The sequence below is a fragment of the Nipponia nippon genome, unplaced genomic scaffold (genome assembly GCF_047370975.1).
Source record: "Nipponia nippon isolate SJK-2023a ecotype South Korea unplaced genomic scaffold, ASM4737097v1 scaffold_8, whole genome shotgun sequence".
Taxonomy (NCBI): Eukaryota; Metazoa; Chordata; class Aves; order Pelecaniformes; family Threskiornithidae; genus Nipponia; species Nipponia nippon.
Window position 1 is genome coordinate 19497208 of NW_028262402.1, and position 23748 is coordinate 19520955.

The 23748-nt window shown below is 38.9% G+C and overlaps 1 protein-coding gene across 2 annotated transcripts in view; it reads right to left on the reverse strand.

The window, feature by feature from the left end:
• Positions 1 to 21274, reverse strand: part of LNPEP (leucyl and cystinyl aminopeptidase) — a 66456-nt gene extending 45182 nt beyond the window's left edge. The window contains exon 1 of one of the 2 annotated variants that reach the window (XM_087742104.1): positions 20825 to 21274. In XM_087742104.1, the coding sequence (XP_087598230.1) occupies positions 20825 to 20843 (19 nt within the window). In that variant the 5' untranslated portion in view covers positions 20844 to 21274. The remainder of the gene's footprint in view (positions 1 to 20824) is intronic. The other variant, XM_087742105.1, reaches the window with a different exon arrangement.
• Positions 21275 to 23748: the final 2474 nt, after the last annotated feature.

Below are 23748 nucleotides of genomic sequence, written 5' to 3' on the forward strand. Positions count from 1 at the left end.
GAAGCAGTGGTGAAACACTTGCAAGATTTTGGCAGAGGTAGTAAGCTCCGAAGATGTTGTTCCTAATACATGAATGAACCTGCTACCACAATGGTAAAGTGAGTTTGAGAAAAAGATACCAGCAGGAACAAATTCTGTGCCACACAGTCTAACGTCAAAAGAACAAAGACTCCACTGTTCCTTAAGCATTGGAAAATTAGTTTTACGCTCTTAAGTTTTGGCAAACAGCATAAAGCTATTTGTTTACAGGACTCCAAGAAAAGATCTGAAGCACTTATAAGCACTTGCAAATACACTGTGTATGGCAGGTAAGCATACTTCAAGCGGACAGATGTATTGTCATAAAAATAGTAAGACTGGTTATAGCACATGGAACCTGATCTTCTCTCCTTTATTTGGACTTTGGAACTAGTAACAAAGGAAAGGAATGCGATAGTGAAGGCTAAAGCAGGTCACTGATACATAGCCACGGATACAAAGACTGTACAAATGCTACTTGTCTTTAAGTCATTTAATCCTTCTCGGTAACTAACATTATGTAACATGGAAGAGGCAATGAAGAACCTCTGCAGAAATAACGGCACATGAAGTCACTGCACTGTCTTATATCAAAAGCAGTATATTCAGTACAACCATGTTCCCAGCAAAAGAAAAAAAAAAGGTTGAAAATCAGGTATCAGAAGAATGTTTGCATTAAAACTTAAAATTCGTATTTTGCTCAGCGAAGTAAGTTTCTCATCATATCCGAAAAAATTAATTGGAAGCACTCCACAATTTAAAAAGAACCTTTAAAAAGCCAAGACAAATGTATAAAATTTTTCTGCTACACTTGCAGTGTCTTTAAGAAGTAATATGATCTGTGCAGTTGCCTATGCAGACATGACACTAGAAATTTTGTAATAGGTGTACTTTCTATAGAACCTGTTATTTTAAGAAAAAGATGAACATGTTACTCACAGTACAGTATTCATTTGTATTTATGAGAGAGGAAAACAAAAATATACCTACTTCAGACTTACATAGTGAAACTTCTCACACATATCTCATCAGTCCTTCCAAGCTAGAGACAAGAACAACATGAAATGTGAGAGCCAATAAAAAACAGAGGAACTTGTGTTGTATAGTTTGAATGCAGGAAGAAGGAAAACAATCTACAGGAAAACAGCACAAGTAATATTCAGCAAGCCTCAGAAATGTTATGGGTTTGTTAAGATTAAACCAACATATTAAAAAATACTAGTTTTTTATTTTAAATGTAAAATAAGTCTACATTTTAAATGTACAAACCACTAAGCCTGTCATTAGAAAAAAATTATTCTTACTGCATGGCAGGAGAGAAAGGCTAGACTTGACTGTAGAAAGAAAAATGTAGTTTTTCACATTAAATAGTTATCTGAAACATGTATGAGGACATTTGAGACACTGAGGATTTTGAAAGACTACTAAAGAGTTACACTTTTTCTCCTGAACTGTCTGTCCCTAAATCTGCATCTTCAACCTCAAATAAAAGGAGGCTAGGGAGAGACAAATGTTCTCTTAATGCTCCAGATATCTCTGAATTGTCCTGACTCAAATTTCAGAAGTGTTACTATGGAAAAGCAACATAGTATATGGTTTTCAACCACCCTTTTCTAAGTTTTTCTGTTAATTCAATTTGGCATAGACCCATCTTCCACATTTACCTAATCAAAGCCATAAATCTCTTAGTTTATGATGAGTTACTTAGTAAAAACATAATTTTAACAGAATTGTAAAAATTAAAACTATATACCCAGACTCTGCTCCTACTAATGTTAGTTTACCAATTCTGCTTAGCAGGGAATGAATCAGTCTCCACAATTCCAAACTGCAAAACATTAAAGTTTTCATAGAAGAAAGGGGGGAACATTCACTCATATTTGTGGACCCCATGTTGGACTCATTGCTTGAGTCTTGCTCCAGATCTTGATCTTACTCTCAGCCAAAACTGTTGTTGTGGTTATTGTTTCTGCCTTGGCTGAGGGTAAAGAAGGGACACCGGCAGCCCAAAGATGAGTTCCAAAGCACAGATTCATTTTCACAGGTGCTGAAACTGGCATAGGGGCACTTTGAAGAAAACTGAGATTCTAAATACTGCATTGGAAATCCAAAAGGTAAGTATTTCACAAAGTACAATCACTTCCTTGGTGGAGCCTGCCAATTAAAAATACTAATTCCAAACACCACTAGTTAGAATTTTTATCACGGCAAATAAGCATTAGAGTTTAAGTCAACAGAAATAAGAATACCCGGTATAGATAAGTACAACTTGTTATCCAATATTTTTTTTCAACAGGTGAGGAATAAAACGGCCTTGACTTGCAAAGAATTTAAGGTTTAGCTGACAACTAAACATCTGAATTGGTAGCCTTTGAAAATGCACACTTAAAACTTTCATTGTTAACATTTGCTTAGAAAGAAACTTGAAATTTTTCTAAATTTAAAGATAAAATAAGGCTAGAAACTTTTGTTAATGTTATTTATGAACTGCATAATCTAATAAGTCAGAAAGGAGTTTCAAAAATCCAGCAGGGAAGGAAGTGACTCAAATGCTGTTACACGCCACCCCACTTAACCACTTCAGCAAATTAAATAAGACAAAAAAGCTCAAGAAACAGAAGTGACAACTTAGAAAAATCTACAATATTTTATAACAATAGTTTAATGAAAGATAAGTAAATAAAGATTTTAAGAATCCTTGAACAAGATGGATACTGTGGCAATGATTGGTTGGGTTTTTTTGATATTCCTCCTTCCCTTTTTATTTAGGCATCATTCAAATCCATGTCTATCTATTATGTCCTATTTATACGCTGTATCTTAAGATCTTTGACACAGGATTTGAACACACAGATGACATTATCTCACCACTAGGTGACATCCAATTTTTTCCTCACAAAATTATCAAAGAATACAAATAATTACCATTGATTAATTCCTGGCTGCATGTGCCAGTAACTGCTCAGTCTATAAGAGCTTATGAGTAACAAAGCTCCTCCTATCTAAAGCCTTCTTTAGAATGTTTGGATGCAGCTTCAGAGTTGCCTTCTGTGTTCCTGCAATTTCAAAACCTGCTGGTCAAATCAGAAATAACCTTACTTCTCTAAGAAACCCAGAACATGATCCCTTAGATAAAATTATTGATGTCAGCAAACATGTACATGAAAAGTGCCCTCAAATGCTCAACTGTGTAGTACCCTGTAGCAAAAAATGCACTAGATAGATAAACCAGCAGTAGTTCTATTAAGTTTCCACACATCTCCAGCCTTACGACTGGTTGCTTGCTTAGGCAAATCATTTTTGCTTCCTGATCTGAACAAAGGATTATACAAGAGACACTTAAATCAACTGGCTAAAAGCAACTGTACTGGTAGTTAACCTTTACTTTGATTTAAACTGTAATTCCCTGTTGATGCAGCATAAGCAGCTATGAAAGGAAAGCCATGCTATCTGAGCACGGAGCATAGATATGAAGTAGAGTCTAGCTTTTAAACAGTTAGCTAGAGCAAACAGATAAATGGACCCACTCATCTGCAGAACTGCTTGTCATCCTAATGTTTACAGCCAGTCCAGAGAATGGGATGGAGCCTCTCAGTCTACCTGAACATTTTGACTAGTACATAGTAGCTTCATCACCTTGTGACATGCTCAAAAGGAGACTGCCTCTAAAGTTACTTGTAAAGCAGAATTCCCTTCCATCTCTGCTGAATCAGAGAACTAAACAGTAGGAACACAGAACTGACTGGAGCCAATGGAGCTATGCAGTCCAGTTCTTGCTGTCACAGGCAACCAAAACAACTGATGGTCAATCCAGACAGACTTTACATGCAATTCTATTCCCCCAAAAAATCTGCAGAAATATGAGCCTGAAGTCCTACAACTCCTTTATCTTACCTTAGTGCTACCTTCTGTCTATTTCACTGATTACTCACTACCTTAAGGAAAAAGTCCTCATCATAAAAAAAAAAAAAAAAAAAATCCATGCTGTGGAAATGAAATACTCAGTAATGCAAAACACACTCTTGGAAAGTTTCTCTAGTTGATTTTCTAGCAATATTCCGTGCTTGGCATGGAATTATTCCCAGAACTGCAGGTTTCCTGCTACTACCTAGTAATCACCCTTCAAGGATGAGGTTTGCCATTTGTATCAAACTGTTGATTGTTGTGATCTACAGTCATATCTTTTCTTGATGAATTGTATACATTAGGATAGTCAAAATCCGTACACAGTGGTTTTTGCAGATTGCTTTAAAAATCACTAAAAAAAAAAAAAGTAGAAATTGGACAAAAAAAACCCAGCAATTTTATACATTTAGCAGAAAATTATAATAAGAGCAGTTGATCAGACCTGTGTTTATAAACAGTGAAGAGAAGTGTTATATGATTCCCTCTGAGAGGTATTTATATGTGAGAGAACATTGTTTTAAATTCTTCATTCATTGTTTACATTAGGGCCAGTTCTGTTTAATGTCTTTATCAATGATCTAGACCAGGGGATCAAGTGCACCCTCAGTAAGTTTGCAGATGACACCAAGCTCGGCAGGAGAGTTGATCGGCTGGAGGGTAGGAAGGCACTACAGAGGGATCTGGACAGGCTAGACTGATGGGCCAAGGCCAACTGTATGAGATTCAACAAGGCTAAGTGCTGGGTCTTGCACTTGGGTCACAACCACCCCATGCAGTGCTCTAGGCCTGAGAAAGAGTGACTGGAAACCTGCCTGGCAGAAAAGGACCTGGGGGTGTTGGTCCACAGCTACCTGAATATGAACCAGCAGTGTGCCCAGGTGGGTAAGAAGGCCAATAGCATCCCGGCTTGTATCAGGAATAGTGTGGCCAGCAGGACTAAGGAAGTGATCGTCCCCCTGTACTTGGCACTGGTGACTCTGCACCTTGAATACTACGTTCCATTTTGGGTCCCTCACTACAAGAAAGATATTGAGGTGCTGGAGTGCATCCAAAGAACTACTACAAAGAACGATCCAAATGAAGCTACTGAAGGGTCTCGAAAACAGGTCATATGAGGAGTGGCTGAGGGAACTGGGGTGGTTTAACCTGGAGAAAAGGAGGCTCAGGGGAGACCTTATTGTTCTGTACAACTACCTGAAAGGAAACTGGAGTGAGGTGGATGTCAGTCTCTTTTCCCAAGTAACAAGTGGGAGGATGAGATGAAACAGCCTCAAGTTGCGCCAGGGGAGGTTTAGATTGGATATTAGGAAAAATTTATTCACCAAAAGGGTTGTCAAGCATTGGAACAAGCTGCCCAGGAAGTGGTTGAGTCACCATTCCTAGAGGTATTTAAAAGACATGTACATGTGGCACTTAGGGACATGGTTTAGTGGTGGACTTGGCAGCGTTAGGTTAATGGTTGGGCTCGATGATCTTAAAGGTCTTTTCCAACCTAAATGATTCTATGATTCTATAAATGAATTGCTTACCATAGGGATTTTTAACATTAGGTATAAGTCTTATAAATCTGACCTAATCAAGTAAATTGCTCAATTTGCACAGACTTTCTCAATTTATTTGCTGATGGCATACCGTATTCCCAGCTATTAAAACTGGTAGAACTGCACATAGTAAACATCATTCTGCCTATTCCTTCTCCTAACTCACCACTTTCACCTCTAAGAGAAAGATACATCATCCTCTTACCACATCCTGCCATTCTCCTGATGTCCAAGATAATGCAGAGACAGTTCTGTTTTCCATCCTCCTCTTTGTTCCTCTGCTCCTTTCAGAGTAGCAGCTCTTGGGCTTCCTACTGCTGCTACTCAGCAGAAGATGAAATGATTAAAAACATGAGCAGGCTCTTCCTACTTCTCCTCTGAGCTCTATGTCCACAGATGCACTACAAGGAGTGTACACCTATATCCAGGAGCAGTTAACACAGGAATTAACTTGTGGTTCCTTACTTTGGAGCCTGGGATGGTCACAAATTCTTAACTAGCTCTTGCCTTACTTTAGTTTCCAAGCAAAGGGACAGGATTCACTTAATTTCTAAATCCTCCCCTCTCTAACTGTCAGCTCTCCCTCTCTGTTACAGTATGTCTTGTCTTGTCATAGCTTGGAAATAAATGCCTCAAAACTTTGGGGGAAGCAATAAAAAACTTTAAAGTGTAAAAAGGTAATAACAACAAACTAAATTAAATAACAAACATTATTTTTAAAAATCGCTTTGTTGCTCCTCTAAAATACCACCCAACAGAAGTTATATAGGATTTCTTAAATTTTGCCCATGGACAATTGATTTACAGCATAGTCAGTAAATAATCTCTGTTGCTATTTTCATGTGCAGTACATAGATTCAGCTTTCTGGGACACAGAAAGTCACTTTCAGAAAGAGTAGAAGGTCATGGGCACAGACTCTTGATGATTACATGCAAAACCCCTGAATATATTGGGAAACCCATGCAAAATCCTAACCAAAACCTCATGCTTCAGTGGGTCAGGCAAGCAGTGGTGTTTCTGGTTTTCCTCCCAACAGAGGAAAGGAAGTGGGAGGGGGAACCTCAAACAAAAAGCTTCATTTAGTCTTCATGAAAGCAAATTACTCATCTTAAAGGATTTTTGGCCCCGAAGCTTACAGAAACTCTATGCAGTGATACCACGCATGGATCCTAAAGAAGACAAGCATAACTTCTTAAATTCAAGACATGCTCAGATCTCTGAATGCACACATTTTCAGGAAAAAAAAAAAAGAAACTGAAAACTTACTTATGAAATCTGATATTTGAAAGATACTACACTTCATTAGTAGAACACTGTGTAAGTAAAAAAATAAATCTCCGTATTTTCAAAACTCTTGCTGCAAAATTGCATGTTGCTGGAACAGTAATTAAGGTCATGCTTTATCATCACTTCAGTATTGCATTACACTATTTCTCCTTGTGGATAGGTATCAACAGGTACATCAAACATTAAAAATTACAGAATTCAACAACGCAGTGATTTTTAAAAAGGCAGGCTTTTAATTTTAAAATCTTTTCAGCTTGCTCTAAACCAGGTACTTCCTGGTTTATGATCATTATTTCTTGTCATATCAATTTAGTTCTTCCTTCTATACTGCCTGCACTGTTATGCTTTGGCTGTCTCCAACTCGTCCATAAAAAAATTTATTACTTGTTTGGAGGGGCAGGGGAAGAAAAAAGCTCATCTTTTCTAACAAGCTTGTTCAGCAAACAAAGTCTACATCAGCAAACATGTTAGTTATGCTAAGATTCTGACTAAAGGTTTTATTCTTTTCTACTATGTCTCCCTAATCTTTCCATGCATTTCGAATTCCTTCTGAGCAAGAAAATAATCCAATTCTATACAGAAAATGTATTTGCTGTTACTAAAGAAGGAGAGTACACAATGCCATTCATGTAATTTAGAATCAGTTTCTACCCACAGTAAGAAAACATACACTTATAACCTTCACTGAGCTTAGAAACAAGGATAACTAGCCAGTGGAATTTCAGGGAAATCAGAAGTCCTACTTGAGAGCATTTTGCCTTCATTTCACCATGATTTCACCTACCACCTTGGAGCTGTGGCATAGGGATGGGCAGAGGGAATTAAAAGTCCTCATAACAAAAATCAAGTGAAGCACAGAACACCTGAGAAAAACCTTGGAATCCACAACTCCAAAAGTTACTTGTCATCTTAAAAAAATCCAATCTACCAGCAAATTGCAGTTCCCAGCACTATTAGCTGTACATGCAAACAGATGCAGAGGTTCCAAACGCACTCACATGCAACAAATTGGTTAAAGTCCCCAGTTTCTATGAGACTTCCACTGGTAAAACTAAAGGTTCAGTGGCTGTAGCTGAAGCACTCCTCTCCAGACAAGCAGGATCCAACAAAAGAAAACATATTGCCTTCATAAAGGGCTAACAAAAGCCTGACAGATTTCCCAGCTCTGTGGCTTTTCTATTACTCCTTCATATGAATGCAAGGTCATGCCCACATCTTTCACTTGTGGAAGGAAAATCTTGAACCAACAGAATCTTTTAAGAATTATTGTTTTTACCCAGACAGAAATATGATCAAAATTAGAGCTGTACATGAGATTCCATGGGCTCATTAAAAGTGTGTGCCAACTTTTTCATCATAAATAGGACTAAGGCATGGCTGTAAATATTTGCTTTGGATGGAAACATCCATGGAAACATTATGTGCACTATTATGAATTTTCAAGCTGTATGTGATTTTCAATCACTATGCAGAGAAGCAGGAGACACAGGAAACATTGAGAACTGTACAGAAGAGAGTGAGCTTGAATAATTTCAAAAAAATTTAGGGATTTTACTCATTCACAATAGTGGCCTATATGTATTCCATACCCTCTTACAAGTATTTTAGTTGGATCCACAGGAATTAATACCTACAATCAAAGGCTGTTGATACAGCAGCTCATAGGACAACAAAAAAATACCACTTCGGTTATGGTGCAAAGTTAACATTCAAATAACAAAGCAGATATGCAAGTACATCCTGAAAACAGTCATACAAGACAGACCCACAGGAATCCAGTCTCAGAAGAACAGACTCAGTCTGCATATGTCCCCCCTGATTTGTGAATATCCAATGAAGTCCCCCAAAAGCCAATTTAGTATGAGTGACTCTCATGTTGGGAAAAATGACCAAGAGTATCCAGTAGTTATGCCAGGACATTTTGCAAGAGTGCTGAAAGTTTAAAAAAAAAAAAAAAAAAATCAAATTAAATACAATATACTTCAGTTTCAGCCTTCCAAAATTGTAACTGATGTTTTTGTACTTTCACCATTTTGGATTTGAAGTGTCTTAATTTGAAAGGAAAGAATTTCACAGTTTTAGACCTTGTCAAAGCAGTGCACAGATTTTGGTTCACTTCTCCTTATGACCAATGAGAGCTGTGCAGCTAAATTGCCACCTGTCTGTGGATTATATATATGTTCCTCACTATGTTTCCTAGTGGCCTAACAGTGACACTCTTGCAACAGTATGTGGGAAACTCAGATTTGCTTCATAATCCTTTTAGCACCAAAGAAAACAATTAAAAAGTCATGAACACTATAGCTAGAAGTTGGGAATAGCAAAAAAAAAAAAAAATTTCCTGCAAGGACGTAACAAGGAGAGATGAGAAAGCCAAGAAGCACATGCTTCCTCCTTCCCCTTGCCCCTCCTTACTGGCATTACATAGCTTCAGACCTACTGCAAACCTCTCCATCATTATGACCATGTGCTCCCTTTACCATTTTAAGAAATTTGCAAAAGGGCAGGCTAGTACAGTCCTAAGGACAACATTTCAAGTGCATTAAACCAAACTAAGTGAGACAGCTCTTAGAGAAATGCTAGTGCTGCATTTTTTATATATGCTTGTAACTGGTTTTTCATCATAACACAATATGGTACAATACAAAACCATACACAAATGAAGGGATGATGGAAGCATATACAGCAGCAATATACATGTAAACCACTTCAGCATTAACTCTGAGCATCACATAAGTATCACAGATATCTTAATTATTAAAAAAAAAAAAAAAGCAGGAACACCAAAGGACAGACTTAAAAGTGATCACCTTACTATGTCAATCAGATCAAATCTGAATTTGAGGTTCATAGAGGGAGGTTTTAATCAATATCCAGAACATATTTTACCCCCTTAAGAAGCTTTTACTTATATTAGTATGTACCTACATAAAGTCCATTTATTGAGAGCCCCATGTCAGAGGGAGTACATTGATCACTGCTAAGGCATATGAAGCGTATATATCTCTATACAATAATTAGTCCTTGTTTACACCAAAAAGGCAATTGCTGTTCACTGCAAAATTTTAACTGTCTCTTTTTACAGTCCACTGTTTCCTATTGCTCTGTTTTCAACTAAGTTTCACCCTTCAGCAATGTACTGGTTTTGGCTGGGATAGAGTTAATTTTCTTCTTAGTAGCTCCCATAGTGCTATGTTTTGGATTTGTAAACAAAACTGTTGATAACACACCAATTTTTTAGCTGTTGCTGAGCAGCGCTTACACAGTGTCAAGGCCTTTTCTGCTTCTCACACTGTCCTGCCAGCAAGCAGGCTGGGGGTGCAAAAAAACAAGTTAGTGCTGCTACAAGACAGATGTCATGACTTTCTCACTTAAATTAATGAATTCAGAAGACAAAAGGGAATAATCCAATAGAAAAAAGCACAGCCAAGAAAAATTAGGATAGGTGAAGTATTGCTACGAAAATCTGTTTATCATACATGTGCCTCGCCTGGTTTTTAGAAACAGAACAGAAGCAATAGGTAGGCTAACAGCATGTCCTTAATTCCCATGATGCTGCAAGACTACATATGCACCTTTTTAATAGATCAAAACCAGAGACATATATGCATATATACTTTTATATGCTGAATGCAATAATTTAAAAAAAAAAAACAGAAACTTTAAAGCCACTTGTGCTTCCTGTTGATAAAGATCCTAAACAAGCATTTTCTAGTCCTTTTGATATTACTTAAGTACAAAAAAAAAAAAACAACAGAGAAGAGCACACATTGACTCAGACAGAACAAACCCCCAAAAACCTCACATAAAACAACCACCTCACTGAACTAAAGTTTGAGCTTTTCTGTTTCAGCTAAGATGTCACCCTCCTTCACTAGTACAGATAATGGCACTTCCATTTGGTGTGGTAGTAAAAACCAAGACAGGCTCCATTGCTTTTTGCAGTGTCATTACTTACATGCAAACATATATGATGACTCTCTGTACAATTTTACTGTAAGCTCTTATCAAAAGGCAGGCACTACATGAAGTCTGTCCATGATTTGAAGTACATCCTAGTGACAAATGCCACTTTGCAAGGCACTTTTATTTCAGGAGACAAGGCTATAAAGCTAAATGTAATCTAACTGGTAGAGGTCTACAAGATCTGTCTAGTTAAGCACATACCGTGGCTTCCACAATTAAGTCATGACAGTCAGACAAAAAATGCACAAAACAGATGCTGGTTTGGAGAAAAAAAAACAAAAACTTTTTTCACAATTTTTATACCATCCTAACCTGAAAATGAATAGTTTTTCCTGTATTGCAAAGTAGGATAAACACTGCTTTCCAATCCAAAATAAGCAAGGGAACATAAGTTCCAAGCCATACAAGGTCACTCTCTACTCTGCTTCCTCTCTTCAGCCTGTACTGGAAGGTCTACTTTTGCTGTTTGTTTGGTTGGTTTTTTAATGAATGTGAGATCGAATATTGCAATAGCAAGCTTCTGCACATACACACTGGAGCAAAATTCTGCCAACTGGGCTGTATCATGGAAATTAAACAATACATGATTATGTATTTTAAGGCCTTCTCTTATCTTAAGTTGCCATAAGAAACAGGAGCTAAGAATGTAATCTCATGTAAGGCACTGTTTATTAGTCTTGGGTGCTTATAAAAGGTTTTCTGAAAGTCTCTTCCTGATTTTTAAGAAAAGCACAATTGCATTTTCTTTGGCAGGACCTCAGGCTGAAGAATCACATGGAAGAATTACATTTCAACATTTACCAATTAAATTTATAAGTAGATAGCCAGACTATTACTGATACATCTTTTCAATTCTTTACTTTCATGTCATCAACAAAAAGGAAACATCACAGAAGGGGAAAAAAGAGTGTGGTTCATTTACTGAGTACTCAAACTATTCAACTGGCAAAAAATGTAAGTATCTTTTTTCATAACTATTTCTCTGGAGGTCAATGGAGATAACTGGAGAATTTAAGGCTAACCGATACAAGCTTAGTCTGGATTTTGATATCCAACACAGATCCAGTCTCATGTCCATTCACATCTTACCAAATATTTTCAAATTTCGGCCTGGTACAACTTAGGTTTCCACAGTGAAATGGGGGGAAGTGGAGGGAAGGGAAGAGGAGGGGGTCATTTTGAATAACGCTTCGATCTTTGGGCACTACTGAGAGAGAAAACCACCTACGAGTCCCAACAACATTGAGACAATGTTTCATCCTCAGCCACTGGTCAAACAAAACACAGGATGGGAAAGAGGGCTCTGAACTTTAATTTTAGAACATGGGGGTTTAGTTTCCTGTTTCCAATATGATCAAGGGTATATTTTGCAATTAAAATGATAGAAGATGTTTAACCACAGGGGTCTAATGAAAAGGTCCTGAGTCTTGGAGACATGCATGAAGTTGTGTCTCAAACTTCTTGAGCTACTGAACTCCCATATTCAGGACTGCTGACTATCTTCTTCACTACATTTGTCCATCAGTTTCATGGCTGATAAATACCAGGCTCATCACAGTGGAAAAGACTTCTTGGCTGGTATCAGTCATTCTGAGGAAAAATTTTTAGAGAACTTTGCAAAACATCTAACAGACTGTCAGGCATACAATCTGACAGACTGCATACAACCTGATGCTTGCTTAGTCTTTTTTTTTTTTTCAACGCAGTAAATTTGAAGTATCATACCCTCTCATCTTGAAGTTTCTAAAAACCAACCCAACGTGTCTTCTGGATTACTATTGTTACTTAATACACATTTGAAAACTCCAGTCATAATACTATACAAAACCATTTGTAGGTCACAAGCAGATAATTCATGTTCACTGCTTCATAACTGGTATTTCAGCTTACAGAAGCAATAACGTCTAAAAATTACCGCCTATGATTCGCAACACAGTAAATTTTATATGGTCTTAATAGGGCAACAATAAATCTTCCTAAATTTTTGTCAGTTTCATTACATAACAAGACAAAGGACTTTGACAGAGAAAGAAGTGGTAGTGTGCCTGCACAGTAGCTCAAGAAACTGTGATATCTAAATTGCTCCAAAACCCTAGCCAGGTATCATATATCAGCTTTGAAATCAGCCTCATTACAACCACCACCATGGGGGTGAGGGCAGGTCAGATACCAGACACTTTTCAGGAGGTGCCCTGGGATCATCTCTTTCACTCATTCTCACCATGGAAAAAGCAAGTGGGACAGCTGCAGACTGCACAGAGTGCCAGACCGATCTATACAGCAGATGAACATGCCCTGCAGGGTTTGTGAAAGGTTTCTGCAGAAATACCAGCAGGGTCACTCTAGAGCCAACGCTGAGGGAGCTCCAATCAACAACCTGTGCATACAGGCAGCTATTTTGATCTTGTGAGTACTCTGGGTTGCTTTGCCCAGCAATGTACATATCCTCGGTGACATAACTGTTATTAGAATGGATACACACTTCAGAACACATATGCTGCTACCAGGAAAAGAAAGAAAATATCAAAATGAGAGAAAAAGATACAACAGAAATAAAAAAGACAACCCTTGTTTCCACTCTAGGTGAAGCCTATTTTTAATCACCAATTTTTATTTAGAAGGGAAGAATTTCTGTAGATCATAGCCCTGCCAATGATACAACCCCTCATATAACAGTTCCGTTCTGCTCCACACATGAGGTTTTTTTGCCTTCATTGATCTTAATCCCACAATAATAATTTTTACAGATGAAAAGTTACCACAATACGGCCTACTCTTTCTGTGAAAAGCACCCAAGTTTGGCATAGACAAGATTTAGAATCTACATATTGTTCTTTTCGATAACTCCACACGAATGGCTTTCACTGCTTTAGGTATATATGGCTGCAGGGGGGCAGGGGGGATGCGGAGAAACAATCACAAAGAACTTCTAAGTATAAAGGATATTGACCCTCCTGCATTTTAACATCTAGTATAGCCTTTTCTGTTCCAGGCACCATCCCTCAGCACAGCACTAGCCTGAAATTTTGCCAAATCAATCAACAGAGTTGCCAGCAAGTCAGTTGCTGTGATGGAGCTTGCTAGCCTAATCAGTGTATATAATGCAGGACAAACACAGTATTCCTACCACTGCAATGCAGACCACCATCATAGTAGCATCACCGTATTATAATCACAGAAGACAGATATGAAGGAAGATTTAATCTGTTTCCTTTGGTTTTGTTTTTCATTTGTGCAAAATTTAACAGGTTGCATGCTTTTAAATATTATTAGTTCTTATTTTCTTCTCATTTGTATTTTTAATTGCTAAAGTGCATATTTTGTAATGGCTTCTTTAATTATTTTCCAGTTGTTTGTAGAATAGTACTTTACATACAAGTATTCGCACTTATGAATACTCAGTTGTGTCAAAAGAGACACTGAGGCCTCAACTCAGTTGTGTCAAAAGAGACACCGAGGCCTCATTAAATATCTCCATCAATGATAAAAAGCACAAATCTAGATAACAAAAGTGACAGCTTATGCATGCTGTATTCATAGTTTCATTTTCTGAAACCCTGCTCTTTGTCTTTCTCTTATAATGGTTTACAGCTCAGAAGTAATGAAGCTTCTAAAGTATTCTGAAGCTTTTTGGAATCCCACAAATACAAGCCTGCCTGTTTCCAGAAAGATTGGTTTACATGCATGAAAAACAGTTACAAGTGATTCCATTGATGTGTTAACAGTTCATTAATACTGCAGAAGAAATGGTCAGATTTTATAGAAAAGAAAGGCTTAAATAAAAAACAGTGTTAGGCTCTGAAGTGGTAAGTAAATTAGGCACATTCTTAGTTTTAAACACAGTTGGTTCCCCATAAATGTCAATGGCACTGTGTCAGAAGTGTTACACAAGAATTCCAGTATTTGCAGAATCAATTCCTTCAATGTCAAAGAGTGATAACAACCCAAGAAAAGCTCTAAACTGTGTTTAAAACTAAGAATGTGCCTAATTTACTTTGCTACGCTTACTAAAGCACAGTAAAACAGACCTCTCCCAACAGCTCGATGGGAGCTTTGATGGGAAAAAAAATCCCCAAATCAAAAACCACCTTATCTCCACACAAACAACCAAAACACCAGAAGTGTCTCACATTTCAGTGGAATTAGGATTCCTCTCTCTCAGTCTTCGCTAGCTGTAGTAAAGAAGACCACTGCTGCAATACATTACTACACACCTTGAATAATCCAATAGAAGAACTGAGCACCGAGATCTTCTTTGAACACCCTTTGTGAGACAACCCTCACAATGGAATAAAACATCACCTCTACCCCAGGAGGCAAACTGAGCGGAATCCAACATACCATATTACTCTGAAATTGCTGTCTCTAATCAACTGGATGAGTTTTGCGGAGCTGTTCCCTCCTCTCCTTCCTCCCCATTTCCCCATTTCCTCTATCTGTTCTCTCTCTTTCTTCCTGGCTACAAGGTACACAATATTTTTGTTATTCTTACAATTTTAGGTTAATATACTTCCACTATTTAAATCAGTACCAAAAATAGTCAAAATACAGCTATTAGAAGGTACATATGTACTCTTTAAAACACTTACAGACACTTAAAACCCACCTCACAAAAAATGCTAGCATATATTTTAAAAGTTAATTTAATGTTATTTTAAGGTGGTGTTGGACAGAAGTCTAAGCAGTAGCTGCTGTGCATACAAATTTCTCTGATAGACAAAGGAATAATACTGCTCTCACTCATAAAGAAAACTTAATGCTTTTGCTCTTCTACATGATCTTTGCTTTTGTACTTAATGAAAAAAAAATATCGTCCAGTAAAGTTGGAAATTCACTGAACTTCCTTCACTCAAATCACTGGGTGAAGGAAAACTTCAATTCTCTGAATGCAGCTGAATTCATCACTACTGAAATCAGACACATAAAGGTAAAATCAGCTTCTTCGTAGGTAATTATTATATCAATGCCCATCAAATATGAAAAAAAAATATTCTGATTAGTTAAACAAACAGAAGTGTTTTTATCCTAGCTTTTATTAGTTTTCAACATTTTTCTACAGCAGTCCTATGGGGCTTTATTCAGCACATGTGCACATAGCCTCACAATGTCAAACATGGTTGCTGCACTTTGCATCATCTTCCCAAAAAAGATGACAAGACAGTCCTGGAATACTTTCACAGGTGGATACTGAGGTCAGCATAAGCTTTCAACATTTTTGACTCATGGGATATACAGATAGTCATTCATTCTACAACTGGAATACCATCTCCTTAGTGGAAAAATACTAACAAAAAAATCCATGGTGAGTATCTATACTCTGATCTTCAGACATTGTTTTAGCAGGGAAAGACATTTTCAGTCTCTTTCCAACTCACAGTGCTTGGTCTTGCCAAAAGAAAACATTTCAAGCAGATATTTCTCTCTTCTCTCTTTATATGTTCATCTGCTTCCTTCATTATTCTGATCAACAAATTGCTTTTCACTTTATAACAGGTGCTGGAGTACTCTGTTCCAGATACGTGGCTAATACACCCACATCCCAGCTTGTACTGTAAAGTGCCGGCAAAAGAAAGCATGTAAGTCTTTCTGTGCATATACATGAACGGAGCCCAGAGAGGGATGATCGCTCTCTCAGCTTACATAGACTGAATTACTGAATGCATTTCTGAGCACCATTGCTAGATAGGGAGTTCATAGAAATGCAGTAAAAGCAAATACATATCCAAGTAATTGAGAAAACATGTTCCTGTTTAGCTTAGCTGACACAGGAACACAACATACAGGTGCTACAACACAGCTTTGTGGAAAAATACTATCCAGCAACACACACTTCAACAATATAAAACTCACATTTAGAAGCAGATGCCACCAGCATTTTTTTCTGTCAGTAATATTTGACTAAAGTAAAATGCTGGGATATGCAAAACATGGAGCGGGGAGGAAAAGACACTGAGAACAGACCTCTTAGATTTTTTTAATCTACTATCTTACCAAAACAGATTACTCAGTCTGTTGTTTAGGACTGAATAATACAGTTTAAAACAAACAGGAACCCTTCTGCTCCATGACGCAATAGTATACCATATTGACAGTTAAGGGTATGCCTGTTGCCCCCAACAGACTTAGGCTACGCATACATTTATACACTGAACAAAACTAACACAAAGAAAGAAAACATTTCAGAATTGACAGGAACTAGCTGAAATAACTCATTTTGCAAATGACATTTTTCATTTTGTAAATGACATTACCTAACTTGGTTTATTTCTACCTTCTACAAAAAAACCCACTTCTTCCCATGAAAGCCTTTTTATTTTGTTCATCAGTTTAGTTATGTAATTAATTTCAATGTTTCCATTTGCTGTGTAAAAAAGAAGGATAAAAATAATTCAAAAATGTCATCAAAAGTGAATGTTATTTGCATTTCAGTAGATCATCATGTTATCCCTCCTGCAGTTACTTGTTTATGCATGTCACCTGTCCTAAATGAGAAACACTAATAGCTCACTTCTACCCTTTTCTTTCATTTCAAATGGAAAAGTTGCATGTTTAATGTATTAAACAGGAAATGGTGAAATGATCTTTCAGAAACACACATAATCTAAAAATAAAAGCAAAAGGCTTGCGAAATGTTTTGTAATATTGTCCAAAAGAGAGATGCCCCAAATTACGTGACATACCCCCTTTAGCCAGTATTTCCTTTTTTTTTTTTTTAGTGAAACTGTTTAGGTAACAATTGACTAGTCAGAATTAATAAATTCTGCTCATTAATTTGCAGTTCAAAATTCAGAAGAGTTTCAGATCATACAACTTAGAAAAAAAATTATGTGCAACAACAAGGGTCTTCCATGCACTTTTAATTACACCTTGATTATTCATATTTCTGTAAAGGTCTCAAATTAAGTATAGTCATGTAAAATAGAGGAATTTGTCTCAAAAAAAAAAAAAATCTTGCCAGTAACCATTTCTAAAATATTTATTAATTTATAACATTTATAGTGTTTCAGAGGAAGTTCAGACTGAACATTAGGAAAAGGTTCCTCACTGAGAGGATGGTGGGTCACTAAAACAGGATCCCCAGAGAAGCGGTCACAGCACCAAGCCTGTCAGAGTTCAAGAAGCATCTGGACGACACTCTTAGTCATATGGTTTAGTTTTAGGTAGTCCTGTGAGGAGCAGGGAGTTAGACTCAATGATCCTTATGGGTCCCTTCCAACTCCATCTATTCCATGATTAACCCGGCTATTCCAGGCCTTAAAAACAGATCTGCAATTAACTTCTTGCAATTAACTGCAATTAATTTATTTCAGAGCTACAGACCTCACACATTGTCTCTAACTAAACTCCTGGGCAGGAGGGAAGACATAACAAAGATCCCTCCAAAGAGGATTGGACCTAAGTTCCCAGTACAGGGGTGGAGGGTGGGGAGGGTGAAGTCAGAAAAGAAATCTTAAATACTTTTATCTGAGTATTTCCACTGGAGAAACTATTCAAACAACAAAGACTTCAGCACACCCACTAATATTTCAAGGCAAGGATAAGGGTTTCTTTGACTTTCTTTCTTGACATTCTTTGAAATGAATTAAGGCTGTGGTTTTGCTTTTATTTAAAGAAAAGAAAAGAATATCAAGTATTGAATTAGAAAAACAGTGATCTTCTATATCCACTTTAGTGCATTTGCTGCCTTAAAGACTATTTTAAGACAAATACCCATTCTGACACAGCTCTGTATCAGTAAAGTAAACCAAGAAATTGTTGTCTTGTCACTTTGACAAACGGACATCAGAGTTCTGAATCCAACTGAAATGCTTTTGGAAAAATCTTAAGATTCAGGCTGTTCCATCTGTTTTACAAGCCCCAAAGAACTCAGAGATACAAATATAATACTGTAAGCTTCCTGTGATGGCCATCTTTTCCTCTGAATTTACACAGCACTCTGCACAGGAAAACAGCATCCAGACTCACAAACAAAACTCATTACTACTGTATAAGACAAAACAAAAAACCTTTCAGTTACCACGAATCACAGTTTCTTTGAAAGATTTGATGCCCACAAAAGCTTCCAGATCACCAGCCATGGAAATGAAAACTCTATTAAAAAAGCCAATAGTGTAAGCATCCTCTTCATTTTGGATTTTAACAGCTCCTATTGAGCACCAAACATGCCTCAAAATCATAAAAATAATGAGCAACATCTCTGCCCTAATATTTGCACATTCTCTTTAGTGTCCCTTCCAGCAAAGCCAGTTTTCTGGAGGAAATTTATTGACTAGCTTCAGCTCCAAATTTTCTTCCAAACAGTCTCACCATCATCTCTGGGCTTTTCATTTCAGGGAGCAAAATTAGGAAGCTCTGTGCATGAACATTGCTTCTCAGTAGTAGCACAAAGTACCTTTGAGCTGTATGCTCAGGCCCAAACCACCATTTCTTCTAGTTGCGTGGATGAAGAGCAGAATTTTTTAAATGTTTTGTTGCACAATGTAGTAACAGTATTATGTCAAACAGACTCATGATAGCAACATGATGGCTGTCTCTGTCAAAGGGAATGGACTTAGCAAGATGACTTAAAAAAAAATTCTCCCCAAAACTGCATTACTATTAAAGACAAGGTGTTTTTACCATGCATACAGGAATGAAGATTACATTCCTGTGACTGTAATAAGCTGTAGCTGAAAAATTTTCTACTAAGGCCAGGATTAAGTACAAAACCAAAATATCAACTGCTTGTACAAACTGTAATTTTAACATGACAAAAAAAAAACCACCTCCATAGAAGTGTAATTAAAAAAAAAAAAAAAAAGGAATGAAGGAAAAGGTCCATCTTGCTAGTTAAATCAACAGAATATGCACAGAGCTCATAACCTTTGGATTCTAAAACCAGCAGCATATAAAGGATATGGAATTTTTAGTGTATTTGAGAAGAAGGAAGCACAAGGCAATGACAGTATATTTCTGAGGTGAAACAGAAAATTTACTTTTACTGCCTGGGGTTTTTCTGAATTTGGCAGAAGTTTTGTACTCTGAATTGGCGGGTCACTAATGAGTTAAAAGATAATGCAGCAAACTACCTTGTGCTTTAGCTATGGCTACCCAGCATGCTTGTCATTTAACAGACCAAATCCCACCTGTAATAAAAGCACTGCATTTTCAACAGGAAGGCTGTTGTTTTACCCAGTGTCTTGTCCTAATTCCATATTTGGCTATTGTCTTGTGTGTAACCAAACATATTTTAGTTTCAGTTTGATCTAAGAGTTTCATTTCCTCCCCTGTCCTGGACCGGTAGAACGTGTTACTAATGCAGCGGCAGTGGTAACATGGACTTCATATGGCTTCATTTCAGTCGCAAGTGGACAATGCACACACACTGTTGTATTACAACGTCAACAAACGCTTCTGTATGCTTCTCTCAAAGCTGCAACCACATCGTTATTTCAAGCACTTCAGTCTTGAAGTACACGGACAATTCTGAAAGGTTTCTGGCTTCCAGGAACACCCTGAGAAATTGTTTCAGATACCCTAGAGCCTTCTGTATTTTATTTCTCCTTTCCCTCACTGGGAGGACAGACACTGTTTAGAGTAAAACCGGCATAAACAGAGGGTCTGGTTCCTCCTTCCCATCAGAGAGTCACGATGGCTTTGGCACTCCGGACGCACATAAGGCTGCTTCGTCAGAGCAAAACATAGCGAGAACACACCTTGGTGTAGAAGTTGCCCCGGCTTCGTAGTGTCCGTTATCTGCCACCGTGAAACTATGGCCAAACAATAAAAAGCGCAACAGTACCGAAAAAGAGACGACCGTCCTCTCACTTTCCTAGTTAAAGACACGTGTGGCTAATTAACCCAAATAAAACAACACCCGAGATAATTTCCAAGCCGCGGACCATGGGGCTGCAGGACTAAAAAGCCTCCCCTACGCCTCTGGGCAAGCAGCTCCCGCCGGGAGCCCCAGCTGCGCCCCGGCCCTGCGGCACAGGGGCCCATCCGGGAGCGCCTCTGCCAGGAGGCAATGCAGGCCTCCCGCGGGGAGGCCGCGCGTCCCCGGCCGGGGCTCCGCCGCCGGCTCGGGGTGCGCCCGCTGGCAGCGCGGCGCTGCCGCGGCACTCACCGCTGGGAAACGGCTCCATTTTCCTCCCGGAGTCCGCCCTCAGCCCGCGACAGCGAAGCTCTGGCGAGCGAAGAGGAAGACGACGCGGAGGCGCAGCCACGACTCTTCACTCCTCCTCCAGCCGCCGCATGCTCCCAGGACTGGCGCTGCCTCGGGCTCCGCCGGGCTGCTGCGGCCCCTCGCGCCGCAGTCGCTGCCCCCCGACCCTACACCGCCCCTCCAGCGGCCGAGGGCACAGCAGGCTCAGCCCGCGGCTCCCTGCTCAGCAGCTTTTTCAGGGGCGCGAGCTCGCCCCAGACATCTTCTGCCCCAGCCTCGGCGCCTGCTTCCCTCTCACCCCGGGGCTGGGCCACGCTGCACCGCCCACTCCTGACACAGACCCGCCTCCCCGTCCGCCTCACGCCCGGGGAGGCCAGGGCAGGCTCTCGCCCAGCCGCAGCGCCCTGCGCGGCTCTCCGAACCGGGGGAACGAGCGTCGGGATGTCGGTCCGCTGCCCTCTGCTCGCCTGGGCTACTTCGGGCGTCAGCCGCATGCCGGCCGCCGCCCTTGTCGCTGCGGAGGCGGAATGACTCGGCCGCGGTGGGATCCGGGCGCTGCCTCGCAGGCCTCCGTGTGGCTCTCGGATGCCCCAGGCCGCTGCACAGAGGCCCCGCAGGCGTCTGACGGCCCTGGCACTGCCGCCGCGCCAGGCCAGCTTTGCCTGCATCTCACCGCCGTGCTCCGTCTGTCGCGATTTACCCTTAATTTTTATTTTTAGCCTTATTACTGCCTTACCTGCCCCCTCCTCCCTGACCACTACACTTCTGCTATCACGTGACTAACTACCTTTCTTTTTTAACATAGGAAATTTTAAACTTCTGATTGTTTGAAAAGAAGAAAATGGGAGTTGATTAATCCTGAAGAACTCAAAATCTAAAGGCCCTATAATTATCTTGCCAAAAAAAAAAAAAAGAGAAGAAATCTAAGTTTAACTGTTCTTTGGGGGAGGGAGGAGGGCTACAGGTCCGCAAGAGCTCAGGCGCCAGTCCCAGACCTGTACCTCTTCTCACTGTTTCATAAACCTAGCAGTGCACATTTTCACACCTTTGTGTTAGTGTTTCATACACTTAGTTACATTGACAACCCTGTAACAGAAACTAGGTTGTAGTTATGTTTCACACTAAGTTCTTGGAGTTTAATACTAGCCCTAATGTCAGGCACAGAGCTATATGAGTTTTAATGACCATTTACTCACCAACATGTCCTTAGACACTCCTTAACATATACCAACACCCCATCCTTACAAGAAAAACTTATATAATTTAATTATTAAATCAGCAAAGTATTTCTTTTAATAGCATGAGATATCCTGAGAGCTTTCTTTTCTAAGCACTGACCCTGCCTGGCCTGTATTTAAATATATTCAAGAAACATTAATAACCATGTAGCTGACTCTGCAGTGCTGGGATCCTACACAGTGTCATGCAGAGACTGCAGAGAGGCCCGAATAACTTTTTTTTGAGCTCCTCATCACTTGCTTTCACCGTTCTTCATTTTCACTCATCCAAAAATCTTTAATTAGCATTGATGCAGCTCTGTGAAGCAGAAGAGCTAAAATAAGATCATGCTTCCTTACATATGCAGAAATTTCCATATCTGGATTTTCCACTAAAATCAAGTTTTGGGAGAATACAATGGGAACTAATAGAGATGAAGTTAGGTACAGAGGTCATTTCACAGTAGCAACTATTTGCATCTGTCCAATATCAGAAGAATAAGGGTTTCAGTGTAATTTTGTATAACATCATTTAGAACAGAATTGATGCTCTAGCTTTGCTGGATTGCTACAACATGATAAAAAAAAAAAATTTGTGTCCAAAAGTTACAGATCCTTTTCACTATAAAATACATTTTAGTTATAGTTCAGTGGTATGAGTGATTGATAAAAATGGAAAATGTTAAATTGGTTCTTTTTTCAGGCCTTAAGTCAACTATTACCACAATATCTTTTTTTTCTTTTTAAGATGCAGAACAAAAGATTTCTTTAATTGCTCAAAGTCCTAAATATATCCTTAAAGCATATGCAATGGCTTATATTTCACCTTTGTTCGGCTGCCTCCAATCAGCAATATCTTAACTGAGCCTTTTCTATGGGGTAAAATACAATTTTTAGAAAGCCTGCCTCTTTCTCGTCTTTGAAGACCTGTTTTCCCTAAAGAATGCTTGAGATATTTCAGCTTCAAACAGCAGGGAACATGACTCAGACCTTCTTTGTTCTAGTTTATTTTTCTGGTGAGAGGAACAGAGATTTGGCCACATGAACATTACAAGTGTCAGGTAGACAAGGTTTTGAAGACAAGGGAGTTACTTCATCAGTCTTGCTAAAACATGTCAGAGGTAGCTCAGAATCAGGTGTGGGACTGGTGAATTATGTGGCCAACAACCTTAAACGGAGATGAAAAAATTGCCCCAACAAATACTTGTGCCTAAATCTTGAGCAGAGATAAGGAATGGGGAAGTTCTCTTTATTCCTTGACTGAAGTAGTTAATACTACTGATTAATATGTTAATTTCCTCCTTAATGTAAGCTTTTGTATTTAAAGCTAAAATTGTTTCATTGCTGTGCATACTACTCTGCATAAATCTGACACCCTCATCCCCTGACAGCAGGAACTACAGCTGTTGGTAACCACTTTCTGATCAGAGTATTATCCCAAGCAATCCACAGCATTGTGTTTACAAAATAAATACCCTTATCTGTCTATGTATCTGTCTATTTCTACAGGTGTATCCATACCTAAGAGAAGCAGCTGCTTCCACAGAATAGTCACGACTATGTATTTTGTGTTGTCACACTACATATCTTTCAGCAACACTTCCTGGATCTACATTCCTTTTTGAATAGATTGTAGTTAAGTTTACACTGTTACCTTGCCTCTCTGTG